Source organism: Leptonychotes weddellii, chromosome 1 (assembly GCF_054177405.1).
Source record: "Leptonychotes weddellii isolate Sample4059 chromosome 1, ASM5417740v2, whole genome shotgun sequence".
In the NCBI taxonomy this organism is placed as follows: Eukaryota; Metazoa; Chordata; class Mammalia; order Carnivora; family Phocidae; genus Leptonychotes; species Leptonychotes weddellii.
In genome coordinates, this window is record NC_138369.1 from 19,625,253 (window position 1) to 19,637,448 (window position 12,196).

Consider the following 12,196-nt stretch of genomic DNA (forward strand, 5'->3'; position numbering starts at 1 on the left):
TCTCTTCAGCCTTATAATGCCTTCCTTGCTGCAGTAAAATGGATAATGACAGAACTTGTCTTGTAAGTACAATTTGCTTCATTTTTAAAGAGTAATATTGTTTTTCTTTTGTATTATAAAGTGAATTGGAAGACCTCATTTCATGTTTTCAACAACCATTAGATTCAGAATGCTCTGAGATAACCTCATTGAACATCTCGAAATATTGAAAGCTGAGACCAAAAAATTATCTTTCAGTTATTCATGGTCACTGCTTATGCCCTTATGTCATTGCTTAGCAGACTAACAGCTTGCAATATACAAACCAAATTTATTTATTGTGGTTAGTGTTAAATTTAACATAGATGTCTGGCTGTTTTTAATGCAGCCTGGGTGGGCTGTGGTCAGAAGAACAAATTGCCAGGGCTGCCCACTGTGCTCCTTTGGATGTGTTGGCATGTGCAAGGGTGGGGAGGAAGGGGGCTTGTGCAGTCGTGGGCCAGGGGCTGGGGGCTTTTCTCAGGTGTGAATTAATTGTTTACCCTGTCAAACTACAGTCCTATTTGGAGGGTGCTAGATGCATCTGTGACTTAGGTCAGATTGAAATGGCACAAAGATGAAAGGCTTGACTCCCAGAAAAGATATTGGACACATGACAGAAACACCATATCCCACGAAAGGGAGGAATTCCATGGACAAGCATGAAAACCGGATTGTTTAGGCTGCACCACACTCTCAGGTTCTGATTTTGCCCACCGTGGGTCCACTTCTGAGTGTTTGAGGCAGATTTATTACCATTTGACGAACAGCCATTGTCTTCTTCATTGCTTTAATGTAACCTATATTAATTTAACAACATTATAAATTGAAATTCATTTCTCTTATGTACACAAGAGGCAGAAAATACAGTAACAGACAATAGGGAGATTTTGATTGATAGTGAGCTGCTGCAGGAAGCAGTCATGAGCCTAAAAGAGAAATGATGGAATTTTGATCTATCTCTATTCATTTGGAGGATGGTTTATATTACTTTTGCATTTTTTACTAACAATTGGGAAATTCTGATTTTTTTTTTTGAAGTTGCATTGTGGCATAATTTCATCAAGAAAAGTTTGTTCCATCTATGCCTACACACACACACACACACACACACACACACACACACACAGGGCTGAACAGGTTTGCATTGCAGTATAAATCTGGAAAGCATCCTTTATTACTGCAGATCATAGTCTAGGCAGAGAATATGCTATTTGTATCTGTGCACGAAGGCAGAGGAAGCCCTTTGGAAATTGACTTTTTACTATATAGACTCAGCCTATAACTGGAAAACCATTTCTGCCTACAAGCAGGTTATTTCTCCACAGAGTCCTTGAGTCTAGGGAAACCCGATTTCAGGGTTTGGCTGGCATTGGTGATCAAATAGCCTTTCACAAGTAAGATAAAGCCCAGTGAAAATTCCGTGGTCACAGAACCAACCGTACTGGTACCTTCCAATCATGTTACTGTTTCAAATGCAGTGAGCGATGCTGAATAACAGAATGTCGCTGTCCCATTCAGGGGGCAGATAACCAAATAACCCTGGGCTTTTGCATCCCCTGCTTAGGTTCCTGGTGGAATTTAACCTCTGCAGTTGGTGGCACTCAGATATGACAGCTAAAGGTAAGCAGCAGCTAGTTCCCATTTCTCAGCTCAGAGTGATAAACCCAGGGTTCACTGGCTACTTTTCATCAAGGATGGGCTCACGCACAACTGCCCGGGACAAAGTGATGATTTTTCAGCTCCATCAGCATCTGTGCTGACTACAGCGCTGTCCCGTCTGACCAGAAATTCCACAGGTTTCATTCTGCCCACGTTGAATGCACACTTTGACCCATTTCCTTAAGTAAGACTTTGAGGTCATAACGTTGCACCCGTGAATTCTTCAACAAGCTTGTGGGCAGTGCTTAAAATCGAAGGGAGACGCATTGCCTTTTTCAAACTTGAGTGAATATGGATAACCACTCTGGTTTTTTGTTTGATCATTTTTTTTTTATAATTATCCTCCTAAAATATAAATTTAATCATATTACTCTCCCCACTCAAAAGCCTTCAGCGATTTGAGCAGTAATTAGTAGAAACTCTCAGAGGTGTGAGTTGCAGTTAGATGAGTAGGGATTTCAGCCCTGGCTCCAAGGTTTGCCTTTGGCAAGTTAGCTGATCTCTTCAAGACTCAGTTTCCCCATAGTAAGCAAACTGGGAGACATAATAAATATTATTTACCTCCTGTCGTGTATGTGTTTAATGATACATCATACTATATGCTGAGCATGGTGACTGGAACATAATGAGCCCTCAAAAAATGACAACTGTAATTAACTTCCGATACCAGCGTTGACACTGTTGACCACAATGATGACTAATCAAGTCCCGAGGCCCTACGAAGCTGGTACTCTTTCATGAGGGCGGTCTCGCAGCCATCTGCCCCACCTGCTCCATCACACGCTGCTTCTCAGATAACGCTCTGCTCTTTCTTTTCCTGCGTGCATTCATTCTTGCTCATTTTCTTACCTGGGATGACAGGAACTAGCAGTACGCTAGACAGCTACCATGTTTATTGTTATTATTTTTTAATTATCTGTCTTTTTCAAAGAGGTAGATTAACAATGTTGCAGCCTTCCCTAGGGGCTGGCTATATTTCGATCTGACGTTTCCTCTTCCGTCCCTTAAGATCCCAGTCGGGCAGGATTCCCTCCATTCTTCCAGGAAGAGTTAGCAGCATTTCCTTCTTGCTTCCATCCCAGTCAGCTCACATATTTATTTCCCCAGCTCTTCTGCACCATCATTGTCTCACTTTGTTGGCTTCACGCCTGAATTTCTTGATGGCAAGAGCTATGCCTTATGACCGCTGTTATCCCTTAGCACCTAACTGGTGCTCAGTGAACTGTACTGTAGGTGCTCAGTCTTCACTTACTGAATACCCTAACAATTCTTATGCCGGGTATGACCTTTATAGCCACTCTCATCATAGCATTATAATTTACAAATAGGCCTCTGTTGCCTAAATTCAGGAGCTCCCTCATTTCTTGTTAGAGTATGACATGGAAGGACACCTACAGAGAGGTGTATATGGGTACACAGCTGCACCGGATGGCCTCTGATTACAGTGAACCTAATCCAAGCGTGTTTGGGGTCGGCCCAATCCTGAGAAGCTGAGAGCCCAGGGAAACAGCATCTGTGTGCCCTGTTCTCTCTCACACTCACACACTCACACTGTCCTGGTGACCCTTAGTATGTGAGCTCCATACTTGCCCCTTCCTGTTGGGTTAGGACCTGCTTTGAATGTCCCTAAGCCCACTTCTAGAAATCTAAATAAACTGGGGTAGGAGCAAAGGATTCTAGGACAGGATGATCATCACTAAGGAACTGATGATTGCAAATACTGATAACTCTTTAAGTGATGAACAATAGGGACAATTCAAAATAAATGACAGCCCATCCACGGAGAGGCAGAGAAAACCTTTTAACAAGATTCTGTTTCAAAAACAGATCTTTTTAACAAGATCAAAAACGTTCATGAAATTAAGTAATATAGCAAAATAAACAATATACAGAACTGTACATACCCCAGAAAAGCATCCAATGGTGGGGGAAGAAGGGGGATATGGATTTAATTAGGGTCAGCAATCAGTATGGCCAGTGGGGAGTCAATAAGCAAAGAACAAAATATGAATTAGGAAGGGAAGACTATTATGTCCCCCAAGAAAATTTTGCCTATAACACAAACCTGCTTTCGATGAAAACTGCACATGGTTTGGAAGTGAGATCTGAGAAAGGACCTATTAAATGGGTGCTTGCTCCCTTGTTCTATTTACTTTCCTTATTCCACTAGCTTCTCCACAGGTTTACTATTGGGAAGGGAAAAGTTTAGATGAGATTAAAAGGGAGGGACGGAAGAAGGAAGATCAATGGAGGTCAAGAGAATGCACTGCAAGTTGGTCACAGGGCTGTTCTCACCACAGCCCCAGCCCCTTGGGACAAGTCACCTGGGCTTCGAATCTGGCTTTAAGCTCTGGGAGGCTGGAGCAGCCGTTTTGCCTAGATGAAGTGCTCTGGCCTGGAATCAGGCAGCCTTCTTCTGCAGCTGGCTAGCTGCTTGCTCCTGGGCAAGTCTCTTGGTCTCTCTGGGCTCTGATTTCCCGGTTGGTCAGCAGAGATAACCACGGACCTAACGCGGGTGTGAGAGATGGATTAGGAGGTGCACGCCAAGCCCACGGGCAGACAGGGCACAGAGCTGGTGGGTGGTGCTTACGCTTTGGGCAGCGGTGGCTTTTGTGACTGAGACCCTGAGACTGAGACGCTCTTAGGAGTGCATTCAGTGCTGAGGGCAGCAGGCTGGTCGTCTTCAGGGTTTGCTTTTTGGCATCCCTCTTCACAACCGTATGCCTGCCCACCTCTGGCTGAGGAGCTTCCGAGGTGAGCATGAGGATGGCCCACCTCTTCGTGCCAACCTGCATCCCCATTTCCCCCATTCTTACTCACCCGGGCCTGCTTCCCTTCCCCATGACCTGCTGATGCAGGCATCTGTGTACCCTCTTGTGCTGGTCCTTCAGATTTGACAATCAGTTTAAAAGTTTTTGTTGTGTGCCAGTCACTGTGATCTTTGCTCAGACCAGTGGTTTTCAACTGGGGGTGGGAGGGGATGGGGGGGTGAGGATTTTTTCTCCCAGGAGTCATTGCAATGTTTGGAGACATTTTTGGTTGTCACCACTGGGGGTGGGTTGGGGGTGTTACTGACAGCTAGTGGGTAGAAGCCAGGGATGCTGCTAAACATCCTAGGACACACAGCCCCTCACAACAAAGAATTATCCTACTCAAAATGTCAGTAGTGTCACTATTGGGAAACCCTGGTGTAGACCGAAGAGCATAGGGTAGGGGATGAAGAATAAGGAAGAAGCATACGGGGTGCCTGGGTGGCTCAGTCGGTTAAACATGTGCCTTCAGCTCAGGGCATGATCCCAGAGTCCCAGGATCGAGTCCCACATCGAGCTTCCTACTCAGTGAAGAGTCTGCTTCTCCCTCTGACCCTCCCCCCTCTTGTGCTTTCTCTCCCACTCCCTCTCAAATAAATAAATAAATAAAAGTCTTTAAAAAAAAAATTAAAGGAAGAAGGATATGGTCTTTGCACTCATGATGCTTACAGAAATGTATGAAGGTTCCCATTCTGAAATTTCATATCCCCTCACCCCTCCTCCCCCTGTACCAGGACCAGCAGCAAGGAGAATTTCAGCTAAGAGAAATCAGGCGATGCTTCGTCTCTCCGTGCTATGTTTTAGAAGCTTTTTAAAAAGTTCCTTAATAGATAATTCCAAGTCATGTCATCCTTTTGCCACACTGTGAGACCTTGGCAAATGACTGTATCGTCACCACACGATGTGGTAACATCCAGTGTGGTGCTTTTCCATTTCCAGAGTGTGGGCCCAGACGATCTTCAGATCATTTCATCATACCTGAGAGGTGGGGGCTGCTGGAATTTGTCACTAAACCTTTCTGAGCTACTTGAGTCAGACAGCTACTAGATGATGGGCTCAGACATGAGCCAAGAGCTCGGCTAGATGGCAGTGAGCAAGGCAGCCCGCCTTCTTGGAACCCCTGTATGGGACTGGCTTCTGTACGTGGATTGTCTCATTCGGGCCTATAGGCCTCTGCTGGACAGGGCTGCCTTTTTCCGTTTCACAGATGGAGAAATGAATTCGAATGGGGGTGCATGGACTCGTCCTTGGGGCTGCTATCGGCTGGGTATCTTTGTTAAAGGAAAATGTAAATTCTTAGACCCAGAGCATACGGAGAGAAAAGTTTCACAGCAATATTGACTTGCAAGGTTTCTTCATTCTAATTTTACCATTCCCTCACTAGATAAAGACCCTGCACTGAGACATACATCTTTGTTTAGCTAAAAATGGAATCCATAATTACACTGTTTATCTGCTTCATTTCCTTAATGAAGGGGACTGTGGACGCCCATTTCTGCCTGATTATCACAAAGGTATCATTTTGGCGAAGTTGCACAAAGAGAATGGAGCTTGCTGGCACCGAGTATGAATGGGGGTGCATTCACAGAGACAAAAGAAGAGGAAAGCTTTTCAAATGGCAACTCTATTCATTCCCAGTTGTCTGCCCATAATTACTGTGAACCCAAGTCAGTTATTCTCATCAGGGACATTTGTTGCTAAGGGAAAATTAAAGAAATTCAATTGTGTGGATGCTCCATTGGGTGCTTCACTGTGAGTGAGTGGTAGGTCATGGCTTCAGCTTGAGACCGCCGGCCTAATGGGGACGGAAGGTAGAGCAGTGTGAAGGCCCAGAATGGTGGTGCCAGGATGTGACCATGCAGAAGCGGGTCTGGGCTCCCGAGCTTGTGGCAGTGTGACCTGGGGCAGGCAGCGCCACTTAATTTCTCTGGGCCATAGCTTCTTTGTCTGTAAAACAGGAAAGCGGCAGGCCTTGCTCACTGCATGGTGGTGAGGACTCCGTCCACGCAACGGGCCTGATGTCGTGTTTGGCATGTAGTAGGTGCTTTATGAGTATTGGCTGTGAAGGTGGCGACGGTGCTTTTGCTGTTTAAGGAAATGATGGTCATGGCGAGTCTCTTCCTGGGGGTCTCAAGGCAGGCCATGTCTGCTTTCTGAACCCCGGTTTCCTGTACAATAAGGAATCAGCCTAGCTGAGCTTCATGACCTCTTGTACGGACAGCTTTGTAAGATAATGCGTTGTAAGTGCCCAAAGGCTCAACCAGCATTCTGGGGATCGCTGGAAGCCTGAGCTATGGATTCAGAATTGCATAGAGAAGCAGTAATGACTGGCAAATGTGTGTGCTGTCCATAGCGCTCCAGACAAAGAGAGGTCTTCATAATAAACCATGTCATTTAGATTAAATGTGGCCATGGTTTTATACGATAATTCGCATGTGGCCCAAAAGCACAGCAAGAGGCTTGCAGCCAATCTCTAGTCGTGTTGCAAACAGAATCAACGAGGGTTTATCGCCACATCAGTCTGGGTGCCCTGCAATTGTCAAGGGAACGAGAATTTCATTTCCAGGAAGGATCAGAGCCAAATGAGCCTCACCATTGAGAGCGCTGGACTCGTTCCATTGTAACTGGGCCCAGACAATCACAATTAGAGATGGTGCAATTATCAGGCCCATTTAAATCATGTGTGCTGCCTATCTCAGCCAGCCCCAAAGACCTTTCTTCCTTTCTCTCATTGGCCGAACTTCACAGAGCAGTTAAATATATGTGTGCTGGAGCCAGACGGCCCGAGTTCAAATTTTGGCTCTGCCACATACTTACTGGATGAATCTGGGCAATTCGTTCGGTTTTCTCCTCCATTCACTAATCTGCAAAACAGAGATAACCATGGTTCTCACCTTACGGTTTATTTTTTTTTTTTATTTTGTCATGTTTTACTGTTAAATAAATTAATACAAGTAAAGCAGAACAGCATCTGGCATGTAGTAATTTCTTAATAAATGTAGCCATTACCATCATGAGCTTATTTTATGTGCCATCTGCATGCGTGTGCTGTGTCCACTTATAATCTGTGTTGTTGGGGCTTTTTTTTATTTGATCTTTATTTCATTTTAACAGACTCATTTTTTGAAATTCAAATAATTTAAATATTAAAAGGAAGTTTCCCGAATGGAAAGTCTCTCTCACTTGCTATACAAAGGAGTCAAGTGCGAACACAAGAACCATGAAAATAAAAAGTGTGACCAAATTGTAGCCAGATGCTCTGAGCTTTATGGGTGGCCTCCCCAGATAAAAAAAAAAGGGGGGGGCGGTTTAAGAGCAAATGAAAGAAAAACGAAAAAGAAAGAAAGGTGGGAAAAACTCCCTAGCATCCAACAAAGATGTCCTCAACAAAATCCTCTGACAAAATCAGAGACATTGGAGAAGAACTTGGAAGCGAGTGCTGTTTCCATCACGTGCCCCTCTCTGTGCTGTAGCTGTTTGGCCCGGGCCTCCTAAAACTGACCTTGCCTTCCCCCTGAAGGCAGGCAATTTGTCATGAAGGCCTGAGATGCTTACATTCCCTTTGTCTGTTTGATTGCCTGAAAAACACCATTCAGGGGAATTATTCAGATATTCAGCAAGCATCTGATAACACTTGCCAGTGAGCGAGCACCGCAGGGCACCAGGGACAGGCAGGGTCGGGGACCCGGGCCTTTGGGAGCATGACACTCGCCCGTGCTGTCCCTACAGTGGAGCCAGGAGTCAGGGCGGTAGTCACTGGCCTTTTCTAACCAGAAAGTACTGCTTCAGAAAGGCCCGCCGTTTCTGAGGATTCCGCGCAATAACCCGTAGTCGTGTGGTAGTAAGCATGTTCGCTTCAAGAGACCTCACAGTGCACCAGCGACTTGCCGTGCATTAATTCATCTGATCCTTCACCCGTGTGAAGTTATTCCCTCTTATTCCCATTTTACAGAGGAGAACACGGAGGTGCCAAGAGATTGAACTCACCGGCTGTCCCACAGCGGCGGCAAGATTCATGACCCCTAGTTTGTGCCCTTAGCTGCTATGTATGTAATTTGCCCAGCTCCTGGCACGTGGGTGGTGACACGCTCCAACGGCTAGTGTTTCATGAAGGCTGAGTGTGTGTCCACACCTGCATGTATGTGGAAGTGTGCACGCGTGTCCCTTGGTTAAGAGCTGTACCTGCCTCGGTCTATTCATCATTCAGAACAACTCAGGGAGTTAGCATGGGCATCATGCCTAATGTCAGTGACCAGTTTCTGAAAAATCACATGTCGTACATAAAAAAACTGATTGAATCCACTTCCTTTTGTTTTAGATGAGAAAAATGGCAATGTGTTATGCGTTAACCCCAAACCCCCAATCAATTTCCTCAATATAATTAACGCTCAGTGAAAATTCTATATTAAAAAAAACAACCAATCATGTTAGGATATACATGCTTGGAACATGGCTTCCTGATCACCCAACAAATATCTGGTGGTTACCAAATGCTCCTTTAGCACTTAGTAATCCTGGGCTCACTTAGTGCTGGCAGCCTCCACACGGTCACAAAACATGTCCTTGTGCTTCTGATATCCAACCAACTGTATTTGGAATATAACTTGAGACTTTGTCAAAACATCATTTTGTTAAAACCCTGTCGAGTTTTGGAGTCGGAAATGTAAATTGTATATTCTATATATTTATAAATAGATGTTTATATTTCCATATAAACATCAGCCAAAAACTTTGTACAAAGTTTGGGTATTGGAAACCTATGAGCATTCTACTGGTAAGTTTTTTGGGTTTTTTTGTTTTTTTTTTAGAGGAGTGGGGAGGGGCAGAGGGAGAGGGTGAGAGAGAATCTTGAACAGGTTCCAACCCAGTGTGGAGCCCGATGCGGGGCTCCATCTCAAAACACTGAGTTCATGACCTGAGCCGAAATCAAGAGTCAGATCCTTAACTGACTGAGCCACCCAGGCACCCCCTACTGGTAAGATGTTAATGGGTGACAAGTCCTGTGACAAGTACTGTACTATTGGCATTCCATTTTACAGAAGAGAATACTGAGGATTAGTTAGAAGCAATGAAGCACAGGATTTATACTCCAAACTTCTCTGACTTCAGAGTCTTCACCCTTAACCGCTGTTACAGTATCTACCATCATCATCATTTGAATGTTACAATGGCTTCATTAGAATGCTAGTGTTATTCTTCTTGTTATTGATTACTGTTGTTACTATTTATTATTATTAACTGACATTTACTCAGCACTCATTATGTTCCAGGTACTCTACCAAATATTCAACATATAATGTTTCATTTACCTCTCACTTCACCCTCTGATAGAGGAAGAAGATTAGCCCCGATTTACACATTGAAAATAACTTAAACGTAAAGAGTTTCTGGAACTTCCCCACTGGACATAACTTGTTTACATTATTTTATCAACCACCAAGACATTACCCAATGCCTACTAGGTAGCCATCCATGTACCCGGGTTATCTAGTGCTGTATTCCTGGACAAGGAACTTCATAAGGGTAGGATGAGGTTCATGGCAGTGGTTCAAAGACATTACGTATTTTACTATTCCATAGTTCAATTTTGTTTCTGTCATAAAACCACATAGTTGTATCATGACCTTTGTCTCACCCTAAATAATATGGTGTAGCTTCTATTTTATACATTTATTCAGATACACGTATGTGTTGTTGCTAAGTTCAAGTAAGTCTGAAGTCTGAGACCCGTTGACTTATGTTGTCCCAGAAAGTATTCTTGTGATCCATAAATGATAGTGGATGAAGCCAACACAACGACTTGAGGAATTATAGCTTATAGAGTTGCTTGGCAGATGAAATCACTTGACTAATTAGAAAATAATGCATTATGCTGTGCCTAGAAAAATCACAGCACGGCAGGAGTGGAACTGGGTTCTGAATTACTGGGCTGCCAGTCACAAGAAAGCCTGTGCCTTTATTCTTTATCTTCTTTTCTTTTTTCTTTTTCCTATCCCTACAGCCCAGAAATTGAAACAGACCCTGGAACCTTGTGATACTGAATATCCAGCATTTGTCTCTGAGCGCACCATCAAGGAAACCTCAGGGAACATTGCTTGTGAAGACTGCTCCAAGTAAGCCTCCCGCCTCCTTTCTGCTCAGTGTAGAACTCCAATGGGCCAATGTGTCTGGCGTGCTCACAATGAGAGATGGAAACGTGGCTGCCCTCTTGTATGAGGAAGTGTTTCCACCAGCTTGGAAAAAACATCACTTGGCTTTGTCAGATCATTTAGAATTTGGGAAGGGTTCAAAATGCTTGAGAATGCATCCTAGAATAGACGAGGTTTTTAGTTGAGTTTATTGTTGGTTGGAAAAAGTCCTAATTGGTGTTTTCCCAGTTGATGGTTGGCCATTTCAGCTATCTGTTGGGAAAAAATCCTTCGGTGTCTTTCCTGGAGGCATCGAATCTTCAGGATTCGCTGGAATATGGTGTCTGGGGAATGAGTCTTGGTTGCTTACTGGGCATTTCCCTGATTCCTAATGACGTTGGGCCTTTTTTAATGGTTTTATTGATCATTTGGGTTTCTTTCCCCTTCATTTCTGTTGGTAGTTGGCTGTTGGGTGATGAATCTACTCTTACCGGTTTGGGTGTTCTAGGTTTTGGTGCAATTTCTTTGCAGTTGTATGCTTTACATATATGTCTTCCTAGTCCTTTGACTCCTCACCTTTTAGAATGTTTTAGATGCATTGAAATTTTCTTTTGCTTTTATTTTAATGTAGTCTAATTTATTCTTCTGTTCTTCTATGATTTGTGTGTTTGTGCTTTAAGAAATTAGTTTCTGCCCTCATGTCATAATGGTATTCTCAAACAGTTTTATTCTGAACACTTCAAAGTGTTGACTTTCACATTTAGGACTTGAATCCCTCTTGAATTTATTTGTGTGTGTGCCATAATGTAGCATCTAATTTCATCTTTTTCAATATAGTTCCGTGTTAACCGGCACTGCTTATTGAATGGTCTTTTTTTTTTTTTCCAATTGATTTATTATGGCACCTGTGTCCTATAGGGTGAGTTCCCATCTGTATAAAGATCTGTTTCCAGGTTTTATGGTTTGTCGGTACTGCTGTCAACACCATATCTCTTTAATTATTAGAGCTTTATAATATGACTTGATATTTAGGAGAACAAATACCTTTTCCACATTCTTTTAAGTTGTCTTGGCTATTCTTGTCTCTCCTCTTTCATATTAATTTTGTAATCAGCTTGTTAATTTCCATGAATTATGATACAGTTTTAATTAAAATTGCTGTAAGTTATAGATTAATTTGAAGATAATTGCTATCTTGTATAATACTGGAACTTTCCATTTATAAACTAAGTATGTCTCTTTATTTACATGTCTTTTAATACAGTTTTATAATTTTATGTTAGATTTATACCTTGAAAGCATATAGTTTTTCCTGCTATCAGAAATGGCATACATTTAAAACTACATTTTCTAATTGGTAATTGCTAGAATATGAGAAGAACACTGATTTCTGTATATTGAATATCTTGTATGCAGTTGCTAAATGCTCTTTTAGATTTAATAGTTTGTGTATGGCTTCTCTCAGACTTTTTTTTCACACACAATAACATCATTTGTGAAAATGTTCCTTTCTAACTTCCACACTTGTTTTCTTGCATAGAAGTAACTGGAATTGTTGACTAGAAGCAGTGAGAGTAG

At 42.9% G+C, this 12,196-nt stretch overlaps 1 protein-coding gene across 1 annotated transcript in view; it reads left to right on the plus strand.

Moving 5' to 3' along the window:
• The window catches only part of CACNA2D3 (calcium voltage-gated channel auxiliary subunit alpha2delta 3), an 807,776-nt gene that overhangs the window by 746,753 nt on the left and 48,827 nt on the right, over window positions 1-12,196 (plus strand). Inside the window, exons 32-34 of the mRNA XM_081805734.1 lie at window positions 10-62; window positions 1,586-1,641; window positions 10,492-10,603. Coding sequence (XP_081661860.1) covers window positions 10-62; window positions 1,586-1,641; window positions 10,492-10,603 — 221 coding nt within the window. The remainder of the gene's footprint in view (window positions 1-9; window positions 63-1,585; window positions 1,642-10,491; window positions 10,604-12,196) is intronic.